This window comes from Periophthalmus magnuspinnatus, chromosome 4 (assembly GCF_009829125.3).
Source record: "Periophthalmus magnuspinnatus isolate fPerMag1 chromosome 4, fPerMag1.2.pri, whole genome shotgun sequence".
Classification (NCBI taxonomy): Eukaryota; Metazoa; Chordata; class Actinopteri; order Gobiiformes; family Gobiidae; genus Periophthalmus; species Periophthalmus magnuspinnatus.
Window position 1 is genome coordinate 28,095,962 of NC_047129.1, and position 16,601 is coordinate 28,112,562.

General features: G+C 36.3%; 1 protein-coding gene across 1 annotated transcript; it reads left to right on the top strand.

The window, feature by feature from the left end:
• Positions 1–1,582: 1,582 nt before the first annotated feature.
• acer1 (alkaline ceramidase 1) lies at positions 1,583–12,904 on the top strand. Its single transcript, XM_033965374.2, has 7 exons — positions 1,583–1,642; positions 4,659–4,771; positions 5,015–5,129; positions 6,135–6,273; positions 9,258–9,395; positions 11,132–11,269; positions 12,642–12,904. Exons 1-7 carry the CDS (start codon positions 1,636–1,638, stop codon positions 12,817–12,819), a joined length of 828 nt encoding a protein of 275 aa, XP_033821265.1. The 5' UTR covers positions 1,583–1,635; the 3' UTR covers positions 12,820–12,904.
• The last annotated feature ends 3,697 nt before the right edge of the window (positions 12,905–16,601 follow it).

Here is a 16,601-nt window from a genome sequence, read left to right on the forward strand (position 1 = left end):
TTTAGTACTTTAGAAACACATTTATGAATGCCAGGTGTTACATTTCACTCACCTTGCCCGGTATGAACGTGGTGGGTGAGTGAGTTTTGTTGGTGGTCTTTGGTGTAGATTGGCCGCCTTGCTTCCGTCAGTCTGTCCCAGGGCAGCGGTGGCTACTATAGTGGTTTACCATCTCTAAAAAATACTCAAAATTGTAAAGTGTATCCAGAGTGTGTCACCAAATAGCTCTAGTCAGCTAACTCGGGCACATTTACATTTTTTTGGTAATGTTGATTAATGTGCATTGTCCCTTTTTTAAATAAATAAATAAAAAATGATCTGCAGCTGCCAAAACCACAACCTGATCATTTGAATAACAATAAAACACCAGTGTTGTGTGTGGAAATAAAAACAGGTAAATTGGGATTGGACAATATGTTATTAGATGTCTACATAAACCAATAGAAATGAAATGCATCTAATTAGTGAGTGTCATGTTCTGAGCCTTAAATTAAATACATGTGTACACATTGACTGATTGTCTTTTATAGTTTGATAATATTAACCTCCTGGGACCCGAGCTCTTGCATGACCTGCTTTATTAATTTCCCTTTGTTATTTAGGCTGATTGGGACCTGATCAGTGTAAAAACAAATAATTATCTTTTTACATTATGCAGTTTCTGAGAAAAGTGATGTAAACCAAACGTCCTCATATGTGTTTTAATCATTTTGATAAAACATTTGAAAAATGATTTGCAAAAACTACTTATTAAGACCCTGAGCACAGCAACATTTGTCCTGAGTAAAAATAAAATGAGAAACAACATTTGTGCCTCTTGGAAGAATGTGTCTCATGTGAAGTGCCTCTGACAGGAGCAGGAAGAAGTATTCTGAACATTCTAAACTCTTAAAAATATTCTAAACTGAACATTTTTGCATTGTTGCTGTTCTTCTTCTACTAAAAATCCGCACTGTGGCCTAAACAACTCGAAATGTATTCCCAGGTCGTAAGAGGTTAAGATCATATATGAATATTTGATTATTTAATTCAAATTTATTAAAGCCTTCCCCATGAAAACAGCCTATAGACCTGGAGGCTACTTTATTTATTTATTTTTCCCAATCAATAAATAAGACATTGTCCTTTGAATAAATAAATCCTTTAATTGAATTTAATTATTTACATGTAATTAAAACAACCGGTAATAATAATTAATACATATATTAATATTAATATTAATATTAATATTAATATTAATATTAATATTAATATTAATATTAATATTAATATTAATATTAATATTAATAATTACGTTCAACCTGTTTCTTGTCCGAGAAAGGATCAGTTTCTATCGCTGAAAAAAAAAAAAAAAAAAAAAGGCGTAAAAAAGCGTGACTTCTAGATACAGACAGAAAGAGACAGAATGAGCCACAGAATGAGCCTCGTGCTGGAGATGACGCTTTGTCTAAAAACGTGAAACCCTTCAGCTGTTTGTTGTTGTCGTACGTGCGTCCTCGTGCTCCAGCGTGCTCAGGCCCCGCCCCTTTTTAAATGAGCTGCACCTGTCGCGTTTCACCTGTGTCAGTCAGACAGGAGGAGCCAGAGGAGCCAGAGGAGCCAGAGGAGCCAGAGGAGCGGGCAAAAGGAGCGGCCATGGGAGGTAAGGACTGGATAATTACTCACACAAACTTTTAACTATGTATTTAAACTGTAAAACTTTCTTAAATTTCAAAATAAACCCAGTATTACTCTTGTTTTAACACATTAGCTTACATTGTGTTACAGATGCTAAATAAGCTAATGTGATAAAACAAGAGTAATACTGGATAATTACTCACACAAACTTTTAACTATGTATTTAAACTGTAAAACTTTCTTAAATTTCAAAATAAACCCAGTATTACTCTTGTTTTAACACATTAGCTTATTTAGCATCTGTAACACAATGTAAGCTAATATAGACAACTTTTAATTCATTCATAATTTCATTGAATATAATTTTGATAGAGGTTTCAGTCAATACCTGGAAACTATTCTATATTAAAATTAGTATTTGTTATATATTTGCTTATTTTAAAAAGTGTGGAGACTGTAAAGAAAAATCACATAAATAAAGGAACAAATAAACTTTCTAGAATAGTTTTTGAAAGGTCTTGATCTATATTAGAGCTTGTGTAATAATAAATAAATAATAATAATAAAGAATCTTATATTTATATTTATATTTTGTGTGGAAAATGACATTCTGTACAGTCTGAAAAAAAGTTTTAAATGATCATTGTAGTGTCAAAGTGTGAAGTATTAAACCTTTTCCTTAGCATCAAAATCAAGTTTAAAAATGTTGTATGTTGACAGTACTAGTAGTAGAAGTAGTAGTAATAGTAGAAGTAGCTTACCGGAGGCTACATATTTATTATTATTCATTCATTATCATCCTGTGGTTTAAGGTGTGTTCACTCTTCACACTCCTGGTTTGGGCACAGTTTGAGTCCTGATGAAGACTTGGTTTGTTCCTGTTCTCGTCCTGGTTTAATCCTGGTCTAGTCTTGGTTCAGTTCTTGGTTTAGACTCAGTTTAGTCTCAAATTTGATGCGTTGATTGTGAAAATGTGAATGCTAAGTCTATATCAGAAGAAAGTGTAAGATCGCATGGCAATACTGAAGAAACTAATGTTATTTTGAATTAAAAATGACATTATACCAGACAAACAAATTTAGTTTTATTGTTAAAGCCAGTATCGAATATCAAAACTAAGTTTGAAATGTGTAAATTATCAACACTAAAAGGCTGTGGATAATGTTTACTTACTATTTATTTATTATTCATTTATTATCATGTGATTTAGGGGGAATTATGTCAGTAGAGCTCGTGTAAGGCCACATGTTCATTTAAAAGTTCAAAATTTGTTGAAATGTGTATATTTTGACACTAGTAATCGAATATATTGTGTTAATAATAATAATGTAGTTTACAGGAGTCTACTCACTGGCAATACCTCATGTGATATAAATTAATAATAATTTAAATAAGTTATTATATAATTGCAATACCATATCAAACAGATTAAAATATATTCACATCCAAACTTAATAAGAATTTCACCAAATGACCAGTGGTGAATGAAGTAGTAAATGTTGTTAGCCAATTAAAGTACACATACCTATAAATTCTACTTCAGCACAGTAATTTACATCTTATACTTCGTTACTTTCCACCACTAAAGCGTACACTACTATCAGGTATAACACTAGACTAAGATAATGTGTTCAGTTGGCGTTTGCGTGTCGTTAAACCACAGATCAGTGAGTAAAATGTCCCTCACACAGTCTGCTGGAGCGTTACAAAGATAAGCCACATTTGAATACACTTTACTAACACAAGTGGACATATAGCAGAGGGAGTGGATTCTGATTTTCATAACGTGTTTGCACAATTCTGACCTCTCCTGATATGATAATAACGCACCTGTACTGTTAAAACTACAGCTGCAGCCTGCTGGAAAAGACGTGTAAAAGATGTGTAATATGGCTGGTAAAGCTCCAACATGGAACTTTGTAGCTAAAGAATAAAATAAAAGCTTGTATTTTTATTGTGGATGTTTTTTTCTTACTGTGAGCGGGCTTGCATCTCCACAAATGTGACTCATACTTGGCCTCAACCTGTTTGTCTCCATGGAAATTGTGGATAAAATGTTCCACCGGATGGCATAATGTATTTCTATGGTTCGATCTTTGTTTCCAGAAAAGTTACACGGTGTTGCTTTAAACATGCATGTCTTTCTTTACTTGTCAGACTCTGTCAAAATAAAAAACAAGATTGAAGCAGTAGTGTTTTAAAACCTAGGCTGCGTGCGCACATCAAAACTGGGACAAAACTGGGAAGAAACTGGGACGAAAATGGAACAAAACTGGGACTAAACTGGTACGAAACTGAGATGAAACTGGGACTAAACTGGGACGAAACTGGAAAGAAACTGGGACAAAACTGGGATGAAACTAGGACGAAACTGGGATGAAACTAGGACGAAACTGGGATGAAACTAGGACGAAACTGGGATGAAACTAGGATGAAAATGGGACGAAACTGGGACAAACCCGGGAAGAAGCTGGAACGAAACTGAGACGAAAATGGGACTAAACTTGGACTAAACTGGGACAAAACTGGGACAAAACTGGGACAAAACTGGGACGAAACTGGGACTAAACTGGGACAAAACTGGGACTAAAGTGAAAAGAAGCTGGAAAGAAACTGGGACGAAAATGGAATTAAACTGGGACTAAACTGGGACAAAACTAGGACTAAACTGGGACTGAACTGGGACTAAACTGGAACTAAACTGGAACGAAACTGTGATGAAACTGTGACTAAACTGTGACTAACCTGGGACAAAACTAGGACAAATCTTGGACTAAAGACCAGGACTGAACTGGACCCAAACCACATCAACATTAGGATTCAAACTGTGCCCAAACCAGGACCAAAACATGACAAGTGTGGACACAGCCTTAGTAAATAAAAACACAATTTCATTTAAAAAAAACAGCCCTTTCTGTCAGACGGACAACCTCAGCGTTATTGCGATAGTTTGTTGTGATATCAATACTACTGCGATATATTGTTCAGCCCTAGTTAAAACCTCCTTTGTGGGTCTTGATATGTTCTTTTTTGTATTTCAGGCATGTACTCGGTTGAGAAAATGGCGGGAGTCTTTTCGTACCAGAGCTCGGACATCGACTGGTGTGAGGACAACTTCCAACACTCAGAGAACGTCGCAGAGTTTTTCAATACGGTGAGAGATGCCAAAAAGTTTAATAATACTAGTGAGGACTTATTTTATTGAAGTGACAGGTGAGGGTGGGGTGGGGAGGTTTGTTACCTGCTTGTTTCTATGGTGATAGTGTTGCTCTGCCTGGAACTTTCCACAATATAGCATTAAACTTGACTTAACATGTATTCTATTAACGCATTCAATTACATTTTATTTTTGTAGCACAAGTACAAATTGTACTTACAAATGTGTGTGTTTTTGCAGGTGAGCAGTTTCTTCTTCTTCATCGTGGCTCCCATCATGCTCTACCTGCTGCATCCTTACGCCAAAGAGAGGAACCTGGCCGTGCACATGGTCTGGGTCATGATGATATTCGTGGGTGAGTATTAGCACAAACAATAGATCGATGTAGTTCAAGTTAAAAAGGTTTGCAGTGATCCAAAGTTATTCCTCAATTACTTCATCATCATAATTATTCACCATGATGAGTTTATAACTGGAGTTCACAACTTTCACAGAACAAAACTGAGCTAACAGCAACTAGGATGCTAATGTGCATCCTGATAATCAGACAATAAAATGCTTTATAATTAGATACAGACAATACTAATTTTGACCTCAAGAGCTGGATATATCTGCATTAGGGCAATACACATATTGCTCCCAATATTTTATTATTTTAATAGCACTGCAATGTGACGTTTCTGGTTCGTCTGAAGAAGGGCTTGACCCCATCACAATGTGGTGCTATTAAAATAATAATAACGTGGGAGCTGTTGAAGGTAACGCCCCTTCCCGCCCACACCACTGGTTTAGCAAGAAGCGGTCGTTTAGCAACGCTGTCAATCAAACCTGTTGCTAACGCTTGTAGAAGTGACCTCGAGGAAAGAAGGCACCTGATTTGTCTGTTGTTAATGTTCATATCTTGATTTACTCTCAAAATGGTGAAAACAACAGGATCATGTAGAGCAGGTTAATATGAACATTTTAAGACCAAAATGAGGAGACTCACTGCAACAATTACAGAGACAGGCGTGAAAACGCTTTACAGTAAAATGAATTGATCGATCACTTCCTCTTTGTAATGCGGCAGGTAGCAGGTTAGATATGTCCATTTATATATACAGTCTATGGTTTGGCACGCAGTCACAACTTTGATTTGACATGCATGTGTCTATCTACCAGCACTAAACTATGGAACATTCTAGGCAAAGCAATAACATCTCCGTGGACACTATAAAAGTTCCATAGTACACCTTCAGGCCAATCACGGCCAATTTAAAGTGACTAATGACCTACACAAATAACCTCCTGTATAGACGACCAATGTTTCTTCATCCTCTAGTTTTGCATATTTCTGATTTATTGTGTGTTCTTCCTATAGGCCTTTTCTCAGCATATTTCCACATGACCCTGAGTTTTGTGGGTCAAATGCTCGATGAACTGTCCATCCTGTGGGTTATAGCGGTGGGTTACTCTCTCTGGTTTCCTCGTAAGCTCTTCCCATCGTTCATAAAGGACAGGTAAGATGACAATCACGACTAATGGGTCAGATGTAGACATGGGTAAAGTACAGGGCTGGAGAAAGTATTGAAAATCAGATCGATACCAAAACTAGTATTGAAATTAGATATTAATTTGAGCAAGTATTGATACTAAAAATATTACAGGACAACCAGTCTTGTACTAGCTTTATCAAAACTAGTATAAGACCTCATGGTAATAATTATTGTTATTATTGTAATCATTGTTTTGTTTTATTGTTATCATTATGGTGTCACAAATTTGAAAGTTTAGTATTGTGACAACACTAATAGAGTAGCCAAAAATACTCAGGTACTCAAGTAACAGTGCTATTACTTTAAAATAATATTACTCAAGTAAATTACTCAAGTAAGAGTAAAATGTATTTGGAAAAACTTCTTTTCAAGTTAGAGTAACTGTGTCGGGATTTAGTGTCTGCTTTTTAATTTAAAGTGAATGTAATTGAAGGACAAGACATTAAATGATGCACTAAATCTGATATTTTCAAAGAAAAGACACAAAAATGAGACAAACTAAATCATATCAGAAGCAGCGCAAATGTTCAAATTATTTCAAATTGTTAACATAAAGCTTTTGTCACTTGTAGACTCACTCACAGTGGGAAGAGTAACCAAAACATTTACTCAAGTAAGATTACTGTTAAACAACAAACTGCAGTTTCTTTAAAAAGTTACTAAACTAAATGAGTAAAGTAACTGAGTAAATGGAGCTGCGTACTACCCACCTCTGGTTAGATACAGAAGCAGATTTAACACTATGGACATTTTTTTGAAGTTGATCAAAGTTTGTTTAAGGTTAAATCACTTAATCTTGTAGTTTTCAAGCAACAATCCTTTGTGCAACAGGAAAGACAATGAGCGTTTTCTTCCACTTTAAGAAAACATCAAGAGAACTCTGTGCCGGACGCAGGACACATTTTTAAACAATCACATTCCTTCTTAAAAGAGAGTTGCACCTAATTCACCAGCTGCAAACACTCACTCATGTCACTCATTTACACAAATATTAATATGTGTAATAAAGTGCACATTTACTAAAGTTCCCCTTATGAGCCCTGTATGAGCTCAAGATGTGAGACTGAGGGAGAGAGGAGCAGGGAGGTGGAGAGGGTGGGACTGGTGAAGATCCTATTAGACAAAGTAAACTTGCTTGCACGCTCTAGTACATCACCCCCAATAGTAATACTGTTCTGAAACGGCTGAATTTCTGCGAGTACGAGTGTGATTTTCAGTTAAGGCCTTCTTCTTAAGCACCAGTATGTTTAGAAGACTGAGTCATGAATGAGGCCCAGTGAACTTTTTGGAAGTTTTTAAAAAAAATTTGGATCATAGTATAAATATACTGGGCCAATATTTGCACTTTTAAACGTATTGGCTTTCAACATTACATCTCCAGCACAGGCCAATATTTTATTTTTGGCCGACCTGCAGCATAAAGAAAAATGTTTTATTTGAACATTTCAGTGCAAAGAGATAACTGCACAAAACATGACTACACAGCTCTTTCGTGTTTGTGATTAAAAGGGCTGTGGGGGAGTTTGTCGTCAATTTAAATCACATATTTTGGGGAAAATAATCAAAATCAGTCCTATTTATCAGCCCCAAAATATCGGCAGAGCTTATCGGCCATCGGTTTCTCTGGATTCTACACAATCGGCATCGACAAAGCCCATGTTGGTTGCGCGCTCGTGGACAGAGTCAGTACTTACAGAGATATTAACCATAAACCAGATCAAGCAGATTCTACCACAGAGTTCTGCCCTGTCCTCCAGCTCAATGTTAAGCTTTAGTCTGTTTCTTTATGATAAGATAAAAGGTCTTTTCTAAGTCAGGACAGTGTAACCTAAGCAGCAGCAGAGCCTGTCCAACAGCTTTGCTTCAGTCATTGTCCCGTAGACACAGAGCGGAGCCTTCATCACCTTAATATGTGGCAAAGAGAACAGCTCCCACCAGATCTGTATCAATATTTAAAGAGAAGGGTGGAAGATGGATGAGACTTTTACAAGTGTCTGAAGACTTGAAGAACAAAGGTAATTTTACACCTAAGACCACTCACTCAGAAACGCTCATGGTCCGTCACTGTCACGGCAGTTTAAACACCTGATAACACAGTCTGGAAGTCTCCCAAGCACAGAGACGGAGGGTTTAGAAATGAGCACGGACAATATATTAGTGATTAGTGACATTGAGTTGTCGGTTTTGGAAAAATCTGGAGGACAGGTCAGAATTCTATGGTGGAATTTGCTGTTTCACTGTCAGATTATAGATGTGTTGACCTGGTTTATGGTTAATATCTCTGTAATTACTGTGCCTATCCACATGAAACAAAATCTGGCACAACGTTCAATGTCTTCTCTGTCTGTCTAAATAAATAAAAGTGCAATTATAATTTTAACAATATCTTCAAATGGCCATTATTCAGCTTCAAAGACGTGATTGTTGTCAGTTGAAAGGACTCAAAGCTGTAAGATTAATTTTGAAGTTTGTGGAGCTGATCCCAAACAAATAATGATCAGGTTCAGTATTTGTAGATCATAACCTCCCATATTTCCCACAGAGAAATCATGACACCGTTAAGGCTCTAAACCTGATGTTTACCTTCTTAAAATGTAAAAAAAAACACAACTATTTCATTTTAAACGGTTTGCATTGGTCCAAAGTTATCCCTCACTTACCTTATGTATTCTGAGCATCGTAATTATTCAGTGTGATGAGTTTATAAACGCTTTTTACAACTTTTAGAGACCAGAGCTGAAGTTTGCAGTCACGTTAAAGCTAACAACTACTAACAATCTACATCAAGAGCTGCTTATACAATATATCTGTACTGGGGCGAGACAAATTTAGCTGAAATACAAAAAAATCAAGTACAGGGCCTTTATTAAGAACAAAGTTTGCTTCACTTAATGTTCCATGTTATATTTTTTTCATTGTGTTTGTGTTATCTCTCTCCTCCTCCTCAGGTCGACCTTCTCTAAACTGGTGCTGGTCATGACAGTTATCACGTCATTGGTGTCTTTTGTCAAACCCACGGCCAACGCTTACGCCCTCAACTGCTTCGGTCTGCACTTCCTCTACACTCTGGCCATAGAGATGAGATGGTACCAACATATTTACTTTCTCTGTCATAAAATGTGCACTTTTGATTTACAAAGCTCACTCCCACCTCTCACTGCTGTTCTGCACATTGTTAGTTAGTTTAATCTTTATTTAAGGGACCATGTACAGAGACATTAAGCATAAAACAGAGATGTTCTGCACCAGATTATAGCTAAGTAGCTCATTTCCATCTGCAGTCCCTGGTTTACAGAGAAAAAATGCAGTAGTCACAATAATAATAAAAAACAGATAAGAAGTTATAATTTATATGCACATTCGCACGTCTCAGTCATTCATCCAGTTCAGACACTCTGACGTACACACATTACCATACTTAAAATACATTACACACTTTACATATTACATTTAAAACACAATAAAAAAACTCAGCGCTGGCAAGTGTAGTTGTCCCAAAGCCATTTTTTTAGTTCAGAGGAGAATGTTGTATGGTTTGTGATAGTTCTTATTTCTTATTTGAACCTGAATTAATAAAAATTGACTGTTTAATAATGAATTACACAATGTTAATGTGTAAAATAAGAAACCATTTTGACTTGTTGATGGTTTAGTGGCCTTAAAGGTGCACCACGTAACTTTTCTGGTGGAGTTCAGCCACCTGCTTGTCTCCATGGAGATGTTTTTGCTTTGCCTGAAATGATTTACAGTTTTTACAGTTTGCCATTGAACACATCCAGTTAAATTAAATTACTATAAATATATTCACAGATCTGACCTGTCACCTCTCCCCCTGATGCCATCTGCTTGTCTCCTTGGAGTTTTTAAATGCCATACTGTGGAATATTCCATACAGAGCAATAGCAACACTATGAAAACAAACAAGAGACACCTCCAGGCCAAGTAACAGGTCAGATCTGTGGAGAGGTGTCCTTGCTCACTGTAAGAATGCATGTTTTTCAAGGTAGATTTGAGCAATGAAAACATTTTTGTGATTTAATAAATGAAAGATAGCAAAGTTTAAACCCAAACTGTGGGACATTTCAGATAAAACAATGACATATCCATGGAGACAAGACAAGTTTAATTAGAAAAAGTGCGTAGTGCATATTTAAGAGTAAAATTAGACGTTTGTGTCTGTTTAATGGCTATAAAAGCTGCACATTAAATGCACAAAAGCTGCACATCAACAACCGTGACAACCAATGGAGACACTGAAATAGCGTCACCGAGAGTCAGTTGTTATTGTTGACCAATGTTTCACTGTTTGATTTTCAAACTTTCTGTCGGTTAAATCTCATTAAGCCCTGAGAGACGACCGCTAGAGACACTGCCTTTGACATAACGTGTAGCTGACCCCTCCACCAGAAAAGTTGCTTAGCGCGCTGGACATTAATTACACATTACCATGACTTCAGATCCAAATCTTCAGGTAGAACGCTCCTTCAGGTCCCCCCCTCTAGGCTCCGTACACTGGGGGACTGAGGCTTCTGTTCAGCTGCTGCTCTGGAAATGCCTCCCTGTCCAGCTGAGAGCCACACAGAGCCTGGACTCTTTTTAAAGCTAATCTAAAGACCTTTTGATTCAGAAAAGCTTACTGTTGATGTTTTTTAGCATTTAGCAATCAGTATTAGCTTAAAGTTCTTGTTTTATTGTGAGATTTAATGGAATGAAGAGTGCATTATAAATAAAATGAATAAACAAAACAGCGTGGTAGAGACTTGTTCTCCGTCACACAGCTCCAGACACACTGCCTTTCACATAACCTCTCCTGTGTCTGTAGCTGCACAGATCAGAGGGCTCTGCGTCTGGCCAAACTCTCCGTGGGACTCTGGGTTTTGGCCATCTCCTGTTGGGTCAGCGACAGATTTGGCTGCAGCTTCTGGCAAAAGATGAACTTCTGTTACTTGCACGGTCTCTGGTATGGACACTATATGTATTTTATCAAACTCATTACACTTAACGGCTCACTATAGATAAATATGAAACATGCAAATCTATCATCTTTTGCATTTTTTATCTGCTAGTAAGTGAGTGTGTGCCATATTACCATAAAAACAAATCGTGTGCTCTTCTCTATGTGATTTATATCGTGATTTAGTGCTTATTATTTGTTTAATGAAGGTTTATGCTCAAACACAGACACTTTTCCCACTTCTCCTATTGATTTTCCTCTGTTATGCCCTGAGTAAGTGACAAATGCATTAAACCACAGTGTGTTAGGATAAGCACATAGTTGTAGTTTAAGTAAAATGTGCAAATGTTATTCTTAAGATGGATATTTTACATGTTCTAGACGTATTACTATTTTAATTGTAATTGATCTTATTTATTCATCTACTGAGGTGCCTTTTGGCCATGTCTCTCTCGAAAAATCGATTTTATTTCAAGGAATTTCCTTGAAAATTAAAGGTTAAATAAATAAAAAATGACTAGTCTAATGGCAGGCAGGGCTGTACAGTTATTTGAATTTTTTTATTTCGAGTTGAGATCTAGTTATTTCAAATAGTCAGTTATGAGATTTATTCTTTTTAATCAAGAGGTCTACAGTCAATCCTCTTTACCCTTGTTACCCAAGTCTAGTATAAAGCTACTTATTGGTACATTTAAAATCTTGGGTAACACTTTATATTAATAACTGCTTCTTACTAATTAGCCTTAAATATTACACAAAACAGACTCATGTGAGCTTTAAACCAGGTTATAATGTTGTTACTGCTTCAAAAACAGACCTGAAGTTGTGTTTTGTTTCATTCACACATGTTTGACTAATCTTTTATTATTAGTCTGTTTACATCTCCAAAGCTCAAAATGCTCCGTTCCACTTTGTGATGTCATGAAGTGGTAGTTTTCAAGTTAACATCTACGTTTTACCCTTAGTTCAGTTGAGATTAGCAATTCCGGGACTGAAATCATCCAAATGATTTTAGTGAAGGTGTGTGGAGTTTAAAAACACAGTGGAGCACTTCCTGTATTACTATATGACATCACAAGGTGGGACAGAGTGTTTAGAATGCAGGGTTTGTGTGTTAAACATGTGTGAATGAAACAAAACACAACTCCAGGTCTGTTTGTGATGAGGAAACATTATAACAGAGATCAGAAAATAGCACAATATTTTTACAGCATGAACAAATGATTCATAACGAACCAATATTTCATTAAAAATTGATTAGTAACTAGTTAATTAAGGGGTTAAAGGGGTTACTAAGTCTGAATAAAGTAGTAACAAATCATCTGCATCTCTCTCTCTATGTATATAAATGTTTTACTTATCCTTTTTGTGTTTTCAGGCACATTTTCATCGTGATCGCTGTGGCCTACGGCAGCACTCTCATAGCGTATCTGGACGCTAACAATGAGATCCCGTACTCTCTGCCCGGGCTGCAGTACTGGCCCTGTGACAAGTGGCCGGTGGGCTTACCTCACATTGTCCTCAAAGGCACCCCAAAAACACGCAAAAGATGTTGATTATGTTTGAATTGTGTAAATAACTTTTTCTATCGCGAACATTTCCATAACTATATTTCGAGAGGTTGCATTCATGTGACAGGTGTGAACTTTATGGTGAAATTTGCTGTTTAATCATCAGTTTATGGTTAATATCTCTGTAATTACTGGGCCTATGCAGCTTAATATTGCAGGTTTGTTGAGCCAATCCCAAACTAGTAATGATAACCTTCAACTTTTATAGTTTGTAAATTAAATTTCTTTCAAAAACAGTGAATCTCCCATAGAGTTACATTCATCTGAAATTACAACATCATCAAATCCTCGAACACGAATGCAGCCTATTGTCCTTCACATCAGTATTTTTGAAGATTTTTCCAAGCTCTGTCCTGCTCTAACCCGTTACTTGTGCCGCTGACCTGACTGTAACTCTATTTATTTATTTATTTTATTAATTAAACAGTAATTTATGAATCAATTTGCGGTTACAATGTCAGACCAGCAAAACACGTTTAACCATTCACAGTTGCAGGGCAGATACACTGGGATTCAGATTTTTATTTCAAGGCGCCATTTCGAGGACTGTTTGACATTCAAAAGATATATCGAGCTTTGAATTGTTAATTGCTATGGTAACTGTGCTCACTCTGAATCCCGTAGTTGTTGTGAAATTACATGGAGACAGTTTTGTCAGTTTTTACCGATCAATTTCAAAGTAACTGAACTTCTTTTGGGAGAACGTCCGAAAGAAAACCATGTAAACTTTTCTTCACTTGCTCGTCTCCATGGAGATTGTTATTTGCCTTGCCTGGAATGTTCAACAGTATGGCTTTAAAGTTATCCATCTCCGTGACAAGCAGATAAGCAGGTAACACCACTGGGTTTAGCTATAAAAACACCTTCCATTGCTGTATATACAAGGTTAATGCCGTTGTTATACTGTGGAATATTCCAGACAAAACAATAGCATCACCATGGAGACAAACAGGCGGCTACCTTTCAACCAGAACGGTACTTAGCGCACCATTAGGTCTTATAAACTACCCATTAATGCAAGTAAATATATAAAATAAGTCCAGTAGCGCTGATATATTTGCATGTATTGAATTGGGCTTGACGACTGTTGATTTTAGAACGACTGATACGACGCTGATGTTAATATTTATGATTTTTTTTTACATGCACAACAGAAATCTGATTGTCACGAGTTGCCAGATTATTGAAATGGCATTTAAAGGTCCTATATTATGCAAAACTGACTCGATGTGAGTTTTAAGCCACATTATAACACTGTTGCCTCACCAAAAACACACCTGGAGTTGTGTTTTGTTTCATTCACACATGTTTGAGTAACCTTTTACAACAGGCACGCCCAAACTGTGGCCTGGGGGTCAAATGCGGCCCTCAGACCAGTTTTTCTTGGCCCTCAAGCTTTTAGTTGAATTGGCTCTTATTACTTTCTTATTATATTGAGGATGTAAGTGTGAGTAAAGGTCTAGTGTTTCTGTCTAACTTGTAATAATAACACAGATTTGAAGTATTCACTGTATTGGCGACCAGTTTATGGGCCAATCAATCAATCGGCCCTCGGCTTGGTCTGTGTTTTTATATGTGGCCCCTAATGAGAAAAGTTTGGACACCCCTGCTTTACAACTACAAACAACAACATAACGAACATGGACCAGAAAACAGCGTAATATGGGACCTTTAAACAGCTAAATCTGTTTCTGAAACCTGTGCATGTCAACTACGGCAAAATATGTAAACTAATGTAGCAAATACAAACCACTATGACTTCCAAATATCCCTGTTGCTTTAAACACTATGTAATGTTTAGGTAGAAGATCCGCCATGTGCTTGTCTCCATAGCGATCGTATTCCTTTGTCTGGAATGTTCCACCGTTTGACATTAGGCACGTTTACCTCCATAGATAAGAGATATTTGCGCAGTAAAACAACTGCAATGGAAAAATGGATTGAAATATTTAATGCCATACAGTGAAAAATACCAGACAAAGCAATGATATCTCCATGGAGACAAGCAGTTAGTTGGCTGTCCATCTGAAAAGTTACATAGTATACCTTTAAAATGCACTAATAATCTGATACTCCAGTAATCTGATATTACTGGCCGTGTAAATGTTGCCGCTGTATTGTAGTGCAGTGCTTTTGACTAGGTGTTTGTGTGTAGGTTTTTTGAGGAATTTGCATCAACTTACACTTTTTATTCTTAATGACTGTAACTAAGTGCTACTACATTAGTCCAGCGCATATGTAAAGCATTTTTCTTCTTGTTACTGACTGATTCATTCAACGTCCCTGTAGTAAAAGGTCCTAATATTTGTAATTCTTTGAGAAAATTCACGTTGGTTTTGTCTGTACTCACGCGATTTTTCCTGAAGGACACACAAAACAATAGATTTCATACAAGTAAATGTGTGGTGGTTATTTGAACAACAGCGCCCTCTTGTGTAGTGATGAGGGAATCTGACTTAGGATATGTGTCTAACACTCTCCAACACAATAAATATATTTTTTTAAAGTGTGTTTAGGTTATGACTCTCATTTTAAGCACTGAATATAGTATAGTGAGTGAATATACAATAGAAATGGGTGAAAAAGTACATGATTTGACCACAGTTTAGTCTTTATCTAGACATGGTTTGGTTTAGTTCTCGTCTAGTTCAGGTTTATTTTTGATATAATGTGTGTGAATGTTTGAAATCATATCTGTCATTGAAGATGCATTTAGACAGTAGTACTAAATGTGTCCTCTATTTTTCTGTATAATTGTATTTTAAATGTCTCTTAATAAAAAATAAATAAAAAATCTTTGGAATTAATAAAGTCTGTTTGTATTTTAGTAAACGATTTGAAACTTTAAAGCAACAGTATGTCATTTTTTAGCCAAGAAATAGACCAAAATAAAAGCATTTTTCACTGTGGTTGTATTTATTGCACTGAAACACATGTGTCCTTACTCTTAGCGGGCTTGCATCTCCACAAACCTGACTCTTACCTGCTTATCTCCATAGAAATGTAGTTCTTTTGACTCTATAACACTTCACGGTATGACATAAAAACATATCTATTGTTTTAACTTTCTATTTTTGTGGAATCCTGCAGGTTACAGAAAGGTACATACTGTATCTTTAAAAAAAAAAACCAAACATTATTTATGAATAACATATTACCCAGTGTGGCATTTTATTTTAAATTGCACATTTTTGTAATCTTAAATACATAATCACTACATTCAAAACTCTATGAGACAATGAAAATTTAAAATAGCCTTTGTCAAACTTTGAATTTGCATTATTGTTCTTTAAATCCAACATTTCATTTTGGGCTTCCCTGTGGTTGAAAAGGAGGATTTAAAGGTTGACGTTTTGATAAAAGCTGTAGTTTTCATGTGACAGTGGGGTGGGGGTCGTGACACGTCCCTTTTGGCCTGTTTCATGCCCAGACTCAGAGTTGCTCTCGACCTTCAACTCAGCTCAATAATCTCACATCAAAGCTTCAGTCTGAAATGTTCCCACAGATACACAAAACACATCCCACTACGCGCGTGTGTGTGTGTGTGTGTGTGTGTAGTAACTGTAAAACAATGTTGTATTCAGTGTATTATCATTCTTCAAACTGACAATCATACAAACTCTATAACTCTATAACTCTGTCTATAGATTTTAAGTGGATTTTTATTATTTTATTAAGTGGATTTACTGGAGAAAGTGTACTTCTTTGAGTAGTTTTCAGACATATACTTAATAGTAATATTTATATGACAATGTAACAGTAAGTCT